Source organism: Telmatherina bonti (genome assembly GCF_933228915.1).
Source record: "Telmatherina bonti genome assembly, chromosome: 2".
NCBI classification, from domain to species: domain Eukaryota; kingdom Metazoa; phylum Chordata; class Actinopteri; order Atheriniformes; family Telmatherinidae; genus Telmatherina; species Telmatherina bonti.
In genome coordinates, this window is record NC_136620.1 from 10,722,035 (window position 1) to 10,740,016 (window position 17,982).

At 39.0% G+C, this 17,982-nt stretch overlaps 1 protein-coding gene across 1 annotated transcript; it reads right to left on the bottom strand.

Moving 5' to 3' along the window:
* Positions 1-436: 436 nt before the first annotated feature.
* On the bottom strand, positions 437-17,577 carry uba2 (ubiquitin-like modifier activating enzyme 2). The gene is made up of 17 exons (XM_079256143.1): positions 17,418-17,577; positions 15,553-15,636; positions 15,398-15,468; positions 15,218-15,282; positions 15,027-15,127; positions 14,767-14,888; positions 12,894-12,961; positions 12,620-12,741; positions 11,737-11,836; positions 10,492-10,643; positions 8,742-8,835; positions 8,232-8,344; positions 5,432-5,587; positions 5,109-5,205; positions 3,457-3,562; positions 3,210-3,352; positions 437-1,630 (listed from the first exon to the last, which is right to left on the bottom strand). Exons 1-17 carry the CDS (start codon positions 17,556-17,558, stop codon positions 1,422-1,424), a joined length of 1,944 nt encoding a protein of 647 aa, XP_079112269.1. The 5' UTR covers positions 17,559-17,577; the 3' UTR covers positions 437-1,421.
* Between the last annotated feature and the right edge of the window lie 405 nt (positions 17,578-17,982).

A 17,982-nucleotide genomic window follows, 5' to 3' on the forward strand; every position in this document is an offset into this window, starting at 1 on the left:
TAACTTCAAGATTTAAAAAACAAAAAAAAAACAAAAACAAAACATATTTCCTTACCCTCAAACATTCCTTTGAGAGTATAACTTATTAAAATGTTTCCACATTGATGCTGATGAGCAGTTTCTCCTAACAAGAGCAAAACAACATGCAGATAAACAGTAAAGAGCCAACACACATATATTAAATAATTTACAATAACTTCATTGTCTTTCATCAAGCTGAACTCCACTTAAAAAAAAAAAAAAAAAAAAAAGTTAAATTCTGACCTCTAAAACTGTGTTGGGATGTTTGGGATCCTATCACCATTGCAGATCAACAAGAAAAATCTGACAAATCAACTAGCCTCTGAAATGGTTTTATTGGCTTAAAATTGGTCCAACAGGCTCTCACAAATGTTCAAGTCAGATCACATGAAAATTATCGACACAAACATGGACTACAAAAGCTGGCAGGAACGCAGCTGCCAAACGTTACCAGCGGGGCTTGTCAGTCATCTGCAGTACTCCAACTGCAAGATGATCCAGTTGAACGGATCTTCATACTGCATTACTTCAGGTTCAGTTTTAGTCTTTAAACAATCTCCTTTGCTCAAACAGAACCATATCATATGAATATAAAGCAACAATAACTGGTTTAAACCACTAGTGTGGCTCTAATCTACTTGATCTAAACCCTGTGCCGTTTACCAGGGAAATATTCGCTACTTTCAGTGGCGGTGTAACAGTTTTTAAGTTTTCTAAGAACCGATGCCTCGTTGCTGCAAATTTTCTGTTGACATGGTCACATATCTGCAGCTAATGCGTTTCTTCTTGACAAGAGGTAGTATATGAATACCCCTTGGCGCAAAATGGCCACAAAACTTTCCATCAGTGTCTTTGCACATTACTAACCCATCACAGACATCAGGCAGGTAACCAGGCTGGCGTAACTACAACTCCTGGGTCTGCCTGTATTTATCCTCTTCACAAGAACTGACATTCAGATTCCAACATAAAATCATGTTTTGGTTTTTAAATGTCATTCTTATGAAACTTACCAAAAAAAAATTTAAAAAAATGCACAGACACCCTGACTTGTGTAGCAAGAGAAATACAGTACGTTTATAAAAATACAAAAAAAGCACTTATTCAGACCATCAAGAGAAGCATTTCAGGCCAGAAATGAATAAAAACAACAAGAAAAAAGTTGAATGCATTTTTCAAACTTTTTTTTTTTTTTAAAAACGTATCTATTTACAGCCTCATGTCAGAAAGTGAGTATGAAAGCACAAACACATTCAAGGAGGAGGAAGAGGTGGCCAAAGACGAACCAGGGGAACAAACGCTTCTTCATTACAGATGTGGTTTATTTAAGCCTACTGTCTGTGTGGAGTCAGAATGACAGGAATTCAAAAAGAGTCCTTCAAGAGAGACCAGGAGTGGCTTTAGTCCAGAGCGATTATGTCGTCGTCGTCGTTGTCAGCTGCAGCAGCTGCACTCGACTGGTCCGTGCGCAGGCGCTTGGTGGAGGTCTCGCCGGTCTCCGAGTCTGGGTGCTTCCTCTTGGTGCCGCTTGTCACTGCTGGGGTGCTGGACGAGGCTCCTTCCTCCTCGTCAGAGTCGACTATCATGATGTCGTCGTCGTCTGATGGAGCTGATTAAAGAGGACGATTCCAATTAGTTTCCATAAGACAGTCCAGTTGAACATCAGACAATTCAATACTTAATAAATAAAATCACTTTAAAAGTTTGATATCTTGCAGCCTCAAATGGTTTCCAGGTTTCAAGGTGTAAAATTTCCAGTTAGTGTTTTTGTTTTGTGGGATATTTGAGTCTTTAGCATGTTTTAAACAGGAAGGAAAGCCCCCAATGTCATTTCATGTTATTTTCTTAGTCCAATGAGGGTTGCGGAGAAGCTGGAGTCTATTCCAACGATCACTGGGCAAGAGGCAGAAACACCCTGGACAGGTCACCAGTCTGTCACAAGGCCATATTATGAGAGGTAATGTAGCATTGAAAGGCATGTAGCTACCTCTACCTGCAAAGTATAGTTGTGCTCATATTTATTCATACCCTTTCATTAAAGAAGGAAAAAAACAGCTGCCGGTAAAATAAGCTGAAATTGACAAAAGTAATAATAAATAAAAAATTTTATGAAAATCTTTACATTATTTTCTAATTCTGGTTCAATAGAAATATTTTTTTAAAAAGCAAACAAATTAGATAATTTATTACATATTACATCAGTCATAAACTAATATTTAGTTGAACAATCCTTTAATGTTTCCGCTCCAGTCAGGTGTTTTCTGTTCCTCTCAGTCAGACTTCTGCACCTGTTGACAGGTATTTTGTCCCACTGTTCAACAGAAAAGTCTCTAATTTGTCCAGGACACATTTGGTTGTTTTTCTTTCTTCAACTCAGTGTCTTATATTACTAAATTATATTTTTGCAAATTTTTTGTTATTGTTCCTTTTTTAAGTCTCCAGTTATTTGAGTGACTGTTGTAAACTCAGTCTTTTCTTTAATGAAAGGGGATGAAGACATATGAGCACAACTGTAAATAAATAAACTTGTCAGGGACTTTAGAGAATACTTTTAATATTCTCAAAGAGTGGCCTTATAATAAGTTTTCTTCATCTTTAAATGGTTTTATTGTAGATTAACAACATAAAACTCATATCTGAACCTGTTTTGCTGCATCAAACTAAAAAAAAAAAAAAAAAATCAGTTCCTTAAAAATGATCATTAAAACAACTCAAGTCAAGAACGATTTCACTCTGCTAGGTTGCTGCTTGTGCACACCTCCGTGAGTCTTGCCTCTAATTTTATTTGTCTCTATCTCATTTTACATTACAGCATTACCACCAATCTAATCATGTATTGATAACCTTACTCAGCATTTTTAAAAAACCTACATCTCATGGTGAGGCACGGCAGAGTCGCTTTGTTCTCTCATCAGAGTCACCTTGGGCTCCATGTTTGCTCAGTATTTGGCATGCAAGCAATCTTACTATTTAGTCCAAATATTTTAACATTGATAAAAAGTAAAACTAAAATCTGATTGAATCAGGCCAAAAAAGATGAATGCATGAACCAGTTTTTTTATCACGTCTTTTACCTTCAATATATTGTCAAGGTTACAGTAATGTCAATGATGACATATTTGGTAACTTTGGTAACTGGAAAAGACTTTTACTGTCCAAACTTTTTAGATTTTCCATGCAATACTGACCTTTAAAGGATGTGGATGGCTGGGCGGAGTCTTTGTTGCCATTGGTGATGCTGTTGACTTCTTCCTGGTTACTCTGAGGGGGAGGAGCTTTGTCTGGGGCCTCACCTACGACCTCAAACTCCACATCCCGTTCTAGTTCCTCACTGCCAAGACAGACACAGTCTTGTCATTTCTTTTCAATCACAAGTTGATGGGAGAAAAAAAAAAGGGAGGGAGAAGCCAGACTATTCGTGTCGTAGGAACATACGTGTGCAGGACATTAACGAGGAGTGTGTAGTCTTGGAGGAAGTCATCAGTTTGGAGGCGGCTGCCGTTACGGATCCCAAAGTCAGAGAGAAATTTGTTGTTGTTTGCTGTGAAGAGGAAGGAGGTGTGAAGTGTAACTATGAGATTTAATAAAACAAATTAAGTTTTCATCATATTCTAAAACATTCACATTAAAAAATGAGCACAAAATGATTAGATTTATATTCAGAGTCCCTCACAAATAATGCACGAGGCACGGTTTGGCATCTGTGCAAACAGACTGTAATCCTCTTGGATGCATTTTATATGTGAGACATGCTTAGAAAAGCTCAGAAAGCCTCTGATTTTGTCCAGATGACGACTTCCAATGCCTCATGTACTCATTAAATTTCCCAACAATCCATTTTTTTTTATATCCTTAACCTGTCCTCTTCCTGCAAGCCCCCCTTCCTATCATCTGCTCCCTCCTGTTCTAATAAAGGGGTGGGCAGCCCCGGTCCCAGAGAGCCGCAGTCCTGGAAGTGTGAGGAGTTTATCTGCTGCAACACATCTGATACACATCAGAATAAGACCATGTCCACACGTAGCAGGTAACTCACAAAACAAAGATATTTTTCTCCGATTGGGCCTGTCATCCACAGAAAAACACAGATTTCTGCACATACATTTATAGCTGGGGGTTTTGGGGTTTTAAACATCACCGTCTGCGACAGAAAATGCCATGACGTCACATGTGCGATGTTTGTTTATGTAACTGAAGGTCTTGTTTATGTGTTCATACTTTTATGAAAAAACAAGAACACAAAGAAGTTCTGCAGAACCGGCACAGCCGCCGTCTTTTATCAGTCAGCATCGGCAAACTTTCACCGACAACACAGCGCAGACTTCCGGTCTGGCCTTTTCAAAGTAAAACCGTAGGCGCACCGCTTACTGAACACATGAACTCTTCTACAGTTACAGCAGCATGGACGTCCTCCAAACTGAGATGGCGTTATCTGTTGTCCAGGCCCTTTTGTTTTCACAAGCTCAGATACCGCTCCACATGAACTACCAACAGCAGAGGACGGCTTTAAGGACAATTATTTTCCCCCACCTAACCAGATCGAGTTGGAGGCGTGTTTTGTGTTTTGAGGACGGGACGTTGTGAGATGGAAGGTTATTCTGATTGGATAGGATCAGAGACGCTACCGCTCCCTAAAGGTTTGATATGTTGGTGGATATGTTAACAACACGGGGTTTTCGGATGTGTCTGGATGGATTTGTTTTTGAGAAACGAGGTTGTGTGGACTCATTATTTTTCCTGGGCGGAGAGGGGAAACCCGGAAAGCCCAGCTACGTGTGAACAAAGCCTCGATCAGCAGACTTGTGCAGAGCTCGACATCAAACTCTGCACCAGTCGGCTAATTAGCCATTATTTGAGTCAGGTGTGTTTCAGCAGGGAAACTCCGAACAGGTGCGGCTCTCGAGGATAGGAGTTGCCCAGTCCTGCTCTGACACTATCATGTCCTCTGCTTCCTCTTTAATATTTTTTTTTGTCTTTATACTGATTTAACTCTCAAAGTGAAAATCCTGTGTGTCAATAAATACATGAAAACCCCCAAAAATTTTTTAAACCGGGTCAAATCTGTGTTTTTGTTTTGTTTTGCTCCCAACCTTCTGTCTCGCCTTCTTCTGAGGAGATGAGGATGGTTCCTTTGCCATCCTCTATCTGAACATCTGGAGCCACCATGCCAAACCTCTCCTTCAGGATCTGAACAGAAACACAGCAACATGGTGTCATTAGGATGCACAACGGCGCTCACAATCCAACAGCAATCATTTCCAGCTGCACAACATGTTGTAGCCAGTATGCTGTCAGGCAGCAGTAGTTTTAAATAAAGCAGGTATTCATGGTTTGCAGTTATGATTACTAAGGTAGCAGTGACTTTCTGGGTTTTGGTAAGCAACGACAACACAACGCGGAGCAGTAAGTTTACCTTGTCCTGCAGGGAGAGGACCGTGGTTTTCTGGACGTTTAGTTTAACCGTGACTTCGGGTTTGCTTGCACAGACGTAGCAGTTAGCACTGGGCGGGTCCAGGATGCACGGGACCAGCAGTTTCTTCCTGAGGTTGGGACACTTGTTCAGGAAAATCTGGATCAAAGACAAAAGAAGACAGATGTCAAGAGCCGTCATTATGAGAATAAGATGATTTAACCCCTTAACTAGCAGAGCCCGTCCATCTTGGCCCATTTCCAAGATGATGCCAAAGTGTCAAAGTGTTTTTTGCACAAAAAAGTGCAAAAAAAGTATTTTAAAGAAGAGATGTGTATAACAGCCCTTGTGGATAATAAACAGATACAGTTCATACATTATTATATCAGACCCCTTCATTGACACCATACTTCAGTATTACTGATGGACCAGCAGGCGGATGACGGACCAGCAAGTCCGGCATGCGCAGTTGTATCAAATTAAGAAACATTTAATAAATTGTACAAGATTTTATCTTTATAAAATCATAAAAACAAAAAACAGCCCGGTGTGGAGTTCAGGAGTTAAACACAATTCTACTTTAATTTGAACAAATCCTCTTTTTTTTTTTTTTTCACTGTTAAACATGGAAAAATCTCTCAGTTTCTGTTGAAACTTTGCGACAGAATGAGCAGACAAAACCTAAAAGATAACTAAATGTCCTACACAAAATACTATATCAGATTAGAAAAACATGTTTTCTGCACCGACACATGCATGTGGTGGTCCTGAAACGCAGAACATTTAAATAAAACATTTCCTTTAAGAGAAAAGACGGACAACAATTTGCTTGTTTTTAAGGCCTCACAATATGTTGAAAATGTACTTTTAATGCGATATCAGCCTGTGCAATGTACATATTGCAACAACTGCTTAAACTGTGATAAACAGCTGTCTTTATTTGCATGTTTTAAGTGATGCGACATAGTTCCAGCCGCTGCAGTGCATTCATGCTCATTCATGGAAGCTACTGGATGCTCCATGCAGATGCAATACAGCACGTGTAGTGAGAGGTGTGATGGTAGAAGGTGATGGGAGGAGCGATGAAATTGTGGATCCAGAAGAACCCATGGTTACAAAGAAAAGCGTAGGGCTTATGGAGATCACACACTACATGCAGGTCCCATATAGTTGTGCCAAACATCAAGTCAAACTGGTTTAATATCCACTGTCAACTACAGGACAGCTGCAGATTAATCCAGCAGTGTGTTGTGCCATCGTCACCGTTGGCATTACTGAGAGTCCTAATGACCTCAGACCCACCAAAATGGACGAGCTACAAGGACATCAGGACTGATGATGTTACCCAGATCCCATAGTTAGACTCCCGCTGCTGAGGGAGTCTCATCTGAATATCTCAAAATCAAAAAATGTTTTTTTTTTAAAAAAAAATATTATTACGCATCAGATCATTGATGTGAACTATGTTTTATCTTCCAGACACTTCTTTTAAAAACTGTCAATCCACATTGGAATAATAAACAAGTACAGTTAAAATTAATTTAAACTTAGTAAACAGGTTCAAACTTTTGCAAAGGTTTTTTATTTTATATCTCGTCTTTAGGCTGCAGATTCGATTCAATTCGGATTTTTTTTTTAGGTGCCAATTTGATTTAAATTGCGATTCTCACAATTCTTCGATATGGCTGATTTTTGTAGATTAAAACAAAAATAAAATGTACAAAACTTTTCTTTGCTAGTCATTTTTCTGGATTTTAATGAGGACCATCATTCTGCTGATATAATGCCCAAGAAGACCAAGTTGAATATCAAACATAAGCTTAACAGCTTACGGTACTACAAATTTATTTTGAAACAAACATACATATTTATAATGTCACATCCAAACTACAGAATTTGCCTAAAAATAAATAAATAAATAAAATATTTTAATTGTAAAATCATGTCGGTTTATTTTCTCCCCGTTTCAATATCCAGAAAATTTCAGAGAAAATAACAATCCAGGAAGGTGCGTCCAGACCCTTAAAAAACAGGAGTTTCTGCGCCAAAACAGGATACTTGATAGGTATGACAAAACTACGTAGTTACTCGGTGATACTAACTTACCCGTCCGGAATGCTAGCAGAAACCATGACTCCGAGCTGCTTTCTCTTCACATGCATAACTATTGTGCTGCCGTGGTGTGTCAACTCTGCGTGGCAGACGACACATTTCACCGTTTTGGACAGGTTGTTTAGCTGGGAAAACTCCCAAACTTTTAATGCACGAGGTCTAAAGCTGTTTTCACTTGACTGTCTAGGTTGCGCCGCCATCGGTCTGGAGTTGTTTTTCGTTAGTTAAGAAGACGCTGCACAAAATGACAATACTCCCCCTGATCTTCCTGGAGGGGTTTTGAGTCATTCAGTTGATGTTTACAGTTCTTATACTGTCTGAAAAGCCGTGGCGTTAAGTTGCCTGGCGCAGTGTTTTATCAGCAAAGCTGTGACGGGCGTTTATAACACGACGCATCGACAAATCGTTGCAGCCCTAGTGCATACCAATGTCACATTGCCACACGTGCAGGGGTATCTTCCCAAGAGGTCAAAAGTGGAAAGCAGCAGAAACTACAAGTGTTTGTGTAAAAATTGAATAGTCACAGCCTACAATCACCACTGATGCCGACTGCATCAGGCGGTTTTAGGTTCAACATTCAACATTAGCCTTTGCTTCTGAATACCTGATGAGAAATATTCTAAATGTAATAAATTAAAGCATCTTGAGGGGAAAACATTTTGTAGCATATTTAAGTTGCAGCTGAACCAACCGTGCGACAGGATTCCAGCTCTCCAGAGAGGATCTTCAGCCCCTCCAGTACGATGAGTCCTGCGATAACGGCGTTGGTTGTAGCGATAGCTGGGATGATGTTTCCTGCCATTGCTGAAAGAAAAAACATGACATCCCAGTGTGGACAATAATTTAATAACAATTTATATATTGATAGACATGTGGTGCAATAATAAAAATGGTCAACTAAACAATATTTAAATAAAAAAAAAAGTCACAAAATCGTGGGATCAGTGACGATGACCAGTATTATTACACAATAGTATCAAATGTCCAGACCTGCACTTAAAATATGCTTTTTTTTTTTTTTTTTTTTTTTTACTGTTTTGATGGTTATCAATATTGATTAATATGATTTTTTTTTTTTTTTAATTGAATGTTTTTTTTCTTGTTATTTGCCTCGGTGTGAATTTGCAAACCCAAAGAAAATTTCTACACGACAATTTGTCATCACTTCCTGAAATCTAAAACCACACGAACTAAAACTTACACTTGACATCAAAGCGGCTCTTCATGTTCATGCTGAAGATGTGCATTCGTAGGTTTGCTGCTGCAGTGACAAAGTCCATGGCTGGAAGGTCATCCTGATAAGAAAACATTTGTCACAGTCAGCTGTGGCAACAGAATACATTCAGTGTGCAGCATTTCATGTGTTCAGCATCCCGTCCAGCAGCAGTTTTAACATGTTTTCACAAACTTTAGCTTTCTACCTACAGAGTGCAGATCAGACAATGATCCTCAGATTTACTCTCAACCCTTTAAAGCAGGTATCACCAATCCTGGTCCTTGAGAGCCGTGTGACCCTGCTGGAAAACTCCGATCTCAAACTCAGACAGCGGATGTGTTGCAGCTGGGACACTTGGAAAACCTGGACACCGGTCCTCTCGGACCAGGATTTGTGATCCCTGCTCTCAAGAGTCTGTAGTTGACCATTTTAAGAAAGATCCAGCAAAATGGAGACTTCTTACTCTTTATTCCTCACTTTTACTGACTCATAGTTTCTCTCTTACAAGGTTTAAGACTCTGAATTTCCTTTTTTTTTTTTTTTAATGTACAGTACTGACACCATTCTTCTCAGAGTTACTGATGTGCATGTTGGGATCTGGATGTTTTGCAGCATCCGGAAGACAAAATGAACCAGACAGCCTTACTGTGGACATGTACTGCACGTCAAGCACCACAGTTGGCTTAGCCACCTGGAAAAACATGATGCATTTTCTCCAGCAACCAGCAGAGGGCAGTGTGGCGTTTCTGATCTAACCCTTCTGATCAAATGAGTTGATTCTTCAACTTCTTCAGTTCTTATTATTATCAACTTTATTATAGGTTTGAGTGCAGTCGTGACAGAAAACTGACTCAGGCAGTTTTACCTTTTAGATTAGACATTTCCAACTTCAGTTCTATACTTCAGTTCTTCAGTTCTCCTGTGTGTTTTAGATGTTTCCCTGCTCCAAATGATATGTTTCTCCTGAAGAGCTTGTCATCAAGTTCTGCCTAAGCATTAGGGCTGTGACGATACACTTTTGTCCCGATTCGATTCTGATTTTTTTGGGTGCCGATTCGATTTAAATTGCAATTCTCACAATTCTTTCATATTGCTGATTTTTGTAGATTAAAAACAAAATAAATGTATAAAACTTATTTTTTTGCTCGTAATATTTTTGATTTCAATTAGAAAAAAAACAACACAGTAGCCAGATCATCATTCTGTTGCTTTAACGCCTTAGAAGACAAGTAAAAAGATCAATAAAAACAATAAAAATGACAACATTTTTATACTGGATTTTTTTTTGTTTGGAAAAAAAATTAGATTTTTTTTAAAACAAAAAATCGATTTTAAAATTGTGACGCAAATAAAGCCCGATTTTCAATTTTTCAATTTGATTTTCCCACCCCTACTAAGCATGATGACGCATTAATTGGATTAACCAGGGAAAACCTGCAGGAGCGGACCCCCAGGAACCGACTTTGTAACCCCTGCTTGTGATAAACCTCAGTATCAACATTTATGACTGATTACATCTGATCATTTTGAAATTTAAAGCATTTGTCATCATTTATCAAGCCTTGTTTCATTATTGATGGTCCTACAGAGATGGTACAGAACCTGTGATAGGCATCATCATGTGGACTAAAAGCTGCTGCAGGTTATCATCCAAGTTAAACACAAAGACAATGAACTTTATAGTAAACAACTTCTCTTTAAAAAAACTTGCCAGTATAGTTTGACATGTCTTTACCTTGTCCCAGACCAGCTCAGCGCCCTCGCCCTTCTCCTGCAGCTGTGAGCGAAGTGTTTGCACACTGTTCTGAAACAGCTGGCGGTAGCCCCAAACACCCAGAACCTGCTGGTCCTTCAAACCTGAAGCTTGAGTCTCCTCCTGAGGACAGGCTGGGACACCACACATAGATATTAACATAAAGGCAAGTTAACACACACAGCCACCCAATGCAAACCATGACGATAACGTATCATTTAGGTTAAAAAAATAAAAAAAGAAAGCTCCAACATCCATTACTTTGGTGGTTTTATTTAGTTTGAGACGGATATTTGTAAAACAGTGTTATTGTTATATAAATGGTTTTATGTCCCTTTGTAAATAAATAAATACAAAAAATACTAAAATATCATTTATTCTAATTTGCTCCTAAAAGGAGGAAGCAAAGTCCTGCTGACTTTTGTCATATATACAATATATTTATGTGTATGTGTGTGTAAAGTGCATATAATACTGCTACTACAGTATGCAGAAGCAGCAAAAGGAGAAAAGTCCCAAATAGTGACAGAAAGTTGTTGTGAAGAAACTCTTACTGAGCGATATTCAAAGTCTGCGTTTGGCTTTATGTCTGCGAGAGAAGCTGATGCTGGGCATGTCGGTGCCGTGTCACAGCGGTGAGAAGAATCCACAAAAACAACTATTAATCATCCTAATCTATGGAGATTTTCAAGCCTTACATTTATAATATTTATCATCAGGTAACAAAGTTAAACTCCGACTGATCCTATTTGAAATTTCAGGGTTGAAACTTTTCTCTGCAGGGAAACTTCCAGATCCAGCTGCTTTCTAAGCGGTGAACTGAAACCAGCTAAAAACACACAACCCTTCTTGTTCATGAAGATTTGATGGTGATTTTATTTCATTTGATTTGTGATTTACTACGTGTTTTAGTAAAATCTTTAACTAATCTCTAGACTTTAGTTTTGAGTATAAATGCTTTAAAACTGGCAGTAATTAATAAAAAATTGTGATCAAATGAGATGAAAAAATTCTATTTGGATCATTTTCTTTTGCCAGACAGCCCAACCCGACTGAGATCACCTGTTTTTTCTTTTAACCAGACTGTGGACCAGTAGTCTGGTTGATCTATATTAAATGAAAAAGCTTTCAAATTTAAACCAGTTTGTGTGAAAAGAGTCTAAAAACAGACAAACCTAACACAAAAGCAGCATGTCTCCATGATCAGTCTTTTACAAAAGGACATACCACTTTTATCCAGCTGATGCCAGTCTAGAGGTATCGGCGCTTTCCTCTTCTTCCACAGCTTGTCCATGGTCAGCAGGTACATGATGTCGTCTTTGAAAAGCTGTAAAAGAGAGACAAACACAGCCAAGCTAGTTATGTGCCGGGACTGAAAACAGTCCAGATTACACTGAATACAAGCAGAAACTCGTAAATTCTCACAGTGAACGACGCCTTACACTTTAGCGTGTAAACATGATGAATTGTTTTCAGGATTTTTACTGCCAGTCTTGCAGCTGCTCTGTATCTGCGTTACCAATATATGCAACATGCGAAACATAAGGAACATTTTATTGCCATCGTTGTTTTGCAGGACTTTAAACATTATGCAATCTCCTTTTAGGGTTGGTTCATTCATTTCAGTGTGAATCCAATCAGGTTTGCAGCAACAAAATAAAATGCATTAGATTTTAAATAAATGAATTCAATTCAACTTTATTTATATAGCATCAAATCACAGCAATGCTATCTCAAGACGCTTTACAGACGGAAAAAAAACATAACGAAAGCCAATTCATAATAGCCTATATAAGGAAACCAAAAGATTGAGTTGGAGGATCCAACTCAATCTCCCATCCTGAGCAGGCACACTGGCGACAGTGGGAAGGAAAAAACTCCCTTTTAACAGGAAGGAAACCTCCAGCAGAACCCAGCTCAAGGACAGGCAGCCATCTGCCTCTGCTGTGTGTGTGTGGGGGGGGGATAAATAAGAACCACCGTTTTAACTGCTCTGATTTCACAGCAACAGTGATGGTAGTAAAAGTTCACAGCAAGGGAATTAAAACCTGTCTTTAAGTGAGTTCAGGGTGTGATCAGACAACCTGCGCTACATTTGTCTGTCTGGTACCTTGTTGAAGAGTTTAACGGGGTCGTATCCAGTGGAGCGGGCCCATTCTTTGGTGGATACTCGCTTGATGTCTCCGTCCTTTTCCGAGGCTGTGGCACGAGCTGCCGTTTCCTCTGGATTCCCTGTTTACACAACACACAACTTTCACACACTGCACGGCTGATTTTCATTGAGCAGTTTTGTATGAAGTCAGTAGGAAAAAAAAAACCCCTGCTGTTATGAAATTTAGTGCTTTAACAGAGTCTTTACTAAGAAACATTGCAGTCTCACTCACATGCAGCCTCTGGGTCCGCGGTGTCCGGAGACACCTCTTGATCTGCATCTTCTTCTCCAAACAGCTGACTAGAAATGTAACAGACACCATAAGAAACAGGAATACTTCACACATCATTTTGTTGCTTTGTTGTGGTTTTACTGTTTTACTTTAGTCTTTTTCTTTCTAACTTAACCATAATCTTTCTTATTACCAACATGTGGAGCCTGTTTTCACCAAGACGCTTGAGTAAACGCAACTTTTTTCCTACTTTTGTCCTACTCAGATCTCTAATAAAAAAAAAGGTGGAGCTTGACATTCTGCAATCCACCGAATGGCTGAAAGGACAGTCACTTCCTGTGTGACTCAGCAACGGGAACGAAGCAGCACCATGTATAAATATATGGTGGATTCCTTAAGCTGAAAGTGACATGCCAAGAAGAAAGACCACAAATTGCTTGATGTCTGGTAGGGCTGGGTGATATGACCAAAAATCTCATATCCTGATTTAGCTCATTTTATATCCCCATATTGACATACATAACGATATAAAACTGTTTGTGTCACGTTGTGTCAGTCATCAGTTATGTGTCAGGTGTGCTCTGCAACAGCAGCAGCGATCTCCTTCCATCTTGGGGAGCTATGGCCGTATGACGTTCCACAGGTAAATACCTGTTACAGCGTTTTTACATTTAGAATTTATGTTGAGCGTTCCACTTGACGCAGCTTTTGCTCATTGACTCTATTCTTTATTCTGTATTTATTCTGTATTCTTTATCCTGATTCCTGCGCAGGTGATAAAATGAGTTAGTTGTGTCGGAGTCCATTGTTGGGACTGTGAGCTAGTCTGTTGTCGGTTCCACGTCGGTCTTTTATGTCCAAAACGCATCCAAGCAACAGAAGTTTCCCTCTTTTATGAACAAGCTCATTAGTTTGGGTTGGCTGGTCATCTTTTAGTGAATTATCCTGCTCTGAAGCCCGTCTGCTACCGTCTTTCTCCATCTTTGTTTAATATATTGCTGTATAGCTGTAAAGCAGATCCTGACGTAAGTTACTGCAGTAAAGCAGCTTATCATGGTGTAAACAATACAGCCTCATATGAAACAATGGACATTTTCTATCATCCAAACGATACATATCGTCATATTATCCAGCCCTAATGCCTGTCATTGTTTTTCTTCCTTTGTCAAGTTATTCTTTGACAGAATTAAAAAGGAAGATGTCACACCATGAGAAGCTCAGGGGTATTCAACTCAGTCCTATGAGGTCTGCAATCCAGCAGGGTTCCCATGTATTTCTGCTTCAACACACCTGAACCAAATTAAATTCATCTAACAGCCAATCAGGTTCTGCACAAAGACTCAGATATTTTGAGCCTGCTGTGTTGGAGCGAGGATACATGGAAAACCTGCTGGATGGCAGATCTAGTAGGACTGAGTTGAATACCCCTGATATGGCTGGTGCAGCTACCCAGCTTATACTTCGCCTAACATATATGGGTCATGGAAATGCAACAGAGATCAGGATTTACTGAACCAACCAGTGAGAGATCTCCACAACCGGTACGGGAGGTCTGGTGTCCTGCAAGTTTTAGATGTTTTCCTTCTGCAACACAACCGGCTCAAATAAAAGGGTCATTTACAGGTTTGTACAGAACTTGACATTAGGCTGTTGAAGATCCATTTATCTTTAATAAGGTGTTATGCCGCAAGAAACATTTAAAACCTGCAGGAGACCGGCTCTTGAGTACTACCACTGAGGATCCATGACTTAAGTTCAGAGCTGAGGTTTGACAAATCAGTCAAACCACAAGAAATCAAGACAGAAATCTTTTTCCATTTTCATTGATTAGTTATGTTAAAATAAAAATAAAAAAATGGGGAGGGGGGCTTACTTGAACAGATACTTGGCCCACACAATGCAGTGAATGGGCTCAGATGGTGTGTTTCTGATGGTGCAACCTGGGAAGGTCTTCTGTGCAGGTTTAGGCTGACACTCGTAGCACTCGGTCATTCCCTGGAAGATGGAAGAAAGGACGGAGAACGATAAGAAGAGACTCGAGATGAGGAAGGACGCTCACTTTCCAGAAGTGCAGCATGATGCAGCAAACGGTATCAATGCATTTTTCCTAAATAAAAGACACCTGTCTGCTACCTTCTTGATGACTGTGACTTGTCCCAAGTATCCAGCAGTGCCACTTTCAATCAGAGGAATATCAGCTGCCAAACACATCCTGTTGACATGGTTCCGGGCAGCTAGGGCGAAACATAACATTTTAACATCATTTGAATGGGTTTACATGTGTAATGACCAAAAACATCGCAGACATAAAGGTAATGGGATACCTCTGTTATCTAAAGCATTCATCACCAGCATGAACTTCCTGAAGAACTCCACATTGTATTCAGGGCTGTTGGGAATGAAAAAATAAACAAACAAACATAATCAATTCCTCACAAGTTCTGTTTTCACTTATATAACAGTATGTTACATATGTAACTCAACTAAAGCAACGGGAAACTCACTTCATGATGCTGTCGTGGTAAGCTGTGATGTTGGCACTGGGACAGAAGTGCAAGGCACTCTCCTTTGCCACCTGAAGCAGAATCAATGTGGGGTTAACGGGAGATCAGAGACGACACAACTCTCCAGCCACTATCAAAAGAGATGATGAACATACCTGTGCTTTAGACTTGCCAACATGTTTCTTCTGAAAGAGGAACTGGCGGTTCAGATTGCTTACATCAATTGTGTCCAAGTCAATCTGAAGGGATCAATAGGATTATGTCAGTCATATTAACATGGAAGATATTTTAACAACTAATAACAACTACAACCTGTCAACTATATTTTATATGATCACAAATATCATCATAAATATTTTCCATTTCACTGCAGTCAAATGTAAGAATTGTTGCTACTTGTATATTACTCATTGTCAGTTTCAGGACTACTCTGCTGTACTAAACTAGAAAACTTTTAAAGTTCATTTCAGTAGCTTCAAATCTCATGTTTTGTCTCTTTAGTTGTCAGTACAGAACTGTGAAAAATTTCAACCTCTAAACTGAAGATCAGAGTGAAAACTTACAGTATGAAAGCAGGTTTCTGTTTTTAGTTTAGTAAATCTCAACTAGGCCTGCCACAGTAACAAAGTTGGCCATGCGATTGTCTCAGAAAATATTGCGATAAACGATGATATTGCACTTAGTGATTATTTTGTTGTCATTTTGAGACCATTTTTAACTAAAATAACAATGCCATAATGATGCAAGTGCACTCTTTTAAAGATCAACAATCATTTCTAAAGAACATTGAGCTCGATGTGCAGACTACTTTATTTCACACATTAATTTATAAAACAACTTTGACTCCATCCTTTCAGAAATACCCAACCTGATATAGCATTTCATGGTCTGCTGTTTTACTCAGTTACTGATCTGCCTGGGACTGACTTAAGAAATGTTACCGTTCTTTATCTGCAAGAGATGCTACGGGGACCACTGCAAACTGCTCTCAACCAGTTCGGTCAATGCAAATGTAACTAATAATCATTAGTATCAATCACTTTGCACTGGCAAACAGATTTTAAAACTTTTTAATTCAATTCCATTTTTAATTCAACACTTCATTGTTGATTTACTGAGGTGTTGGTGGACATATGGCTGCCTAATTTTACATTTATTCGTTGAAGGTTAATGATTGACACCTTTGTTGTGCTCAGTTTGCCATCATGACCCCTAAAGTCTCCTAAACACACTTAATACACACAACACTTGGCATGAGCGCACACATATACTATAGCTGTTGTCCAAGTAATAAAGTCACACACAAATGTTTAACCATTATGTTGAAAAAAAATATATAAAGCATTAAAAACATAAATAAGCATCAAATTTAAGTACATTAAAGAGACTTTTTCTTTCTTTTTTTTTTTTTACTCTAATCAGAGTAAATAAACTTACCCACACTAAAGTGTCTGGGTCAAAATGACCCCCAACATCACCTTTGTATACAAACACTGCACAGATATTCGACTGCACATCAAAGTCTCCAAATTTCACTCAAATGTTCATGAGCCCAGAGGAGGAAAAGTCACAAATTTTCATGAAGAAAAAGAAAGATTAACCAGTAGTTTGTTCATCACAAACACTGAAATGGGTCAAATTGACCCTTAACATAATATAAAGGTTAACGGTTTATGATAACTTGTATATGATTGGCGGTTCAGCTACACCTGGGACAGATAAACAAGGTGTTTATTTAAGCAGGTCATCCATCCATCACATCACAAAGAAGTTGTCTGGCTAAAGCAGCGATGCTAATGGCGCCAAATGCTCCGGCTACATTAATGAGACACTTTTATATTTATACAACTTAACTTCCAGAGTTGAAACTGGATCATTGGACATAATGCATCATGTAGCTATGATAAACATCGATCCTATTTGTGGATATAGGGTCTTTGTCCAAGACCGTGCAGCATGACCACAAAGACCTAGCTAACAAACTAGCCGACGTGCTAACACAAACATAAACGAAACAGACCACTTCGATGTTTTTGAAGCCAGTCAGGACGACATTTTTCAGTAGTTCGCAGCCTATCCCTCCTGCTCCCACCACCAAAACCTTGCAGGTGGACAGGGAGTCGGCCAGCTCTTTTCGGAGGGAACCCACTAGTTGGACCATGTTGAACCGCTGGGGACGAGCCTGCAGCACCGGGAGGTTAGCGGCTAGCTTCGTTAGCTTCTAGACTCCGCCTACTTCCGGGTCACTCCTCTTCTTCATTTTTATTTTATTTTATTTTATTTTAATGTTTTTTATTTCAATTCCAAATATGAAAATTAATTAAATGAAAATACTTTATTAATCCCCAAAGGGAAATTCAATATTGTAGTATATAATTAACTTGAGGAGATCTTGTTCCTTGTTTGTATCATACATACAAATTCAAATACAGACGTATACGGGATGGTGAGAGATGTACAAAGGGTAATGCGAAATTAACAGAAAATAAGAACTAAGAATAAAGAATAAGTAACAGCAGATGAAAAAGAAAGGTTAGGGGTTTTTATTTATATGCTACGGAAGCGTAGAGCTGTCATCCTCATAA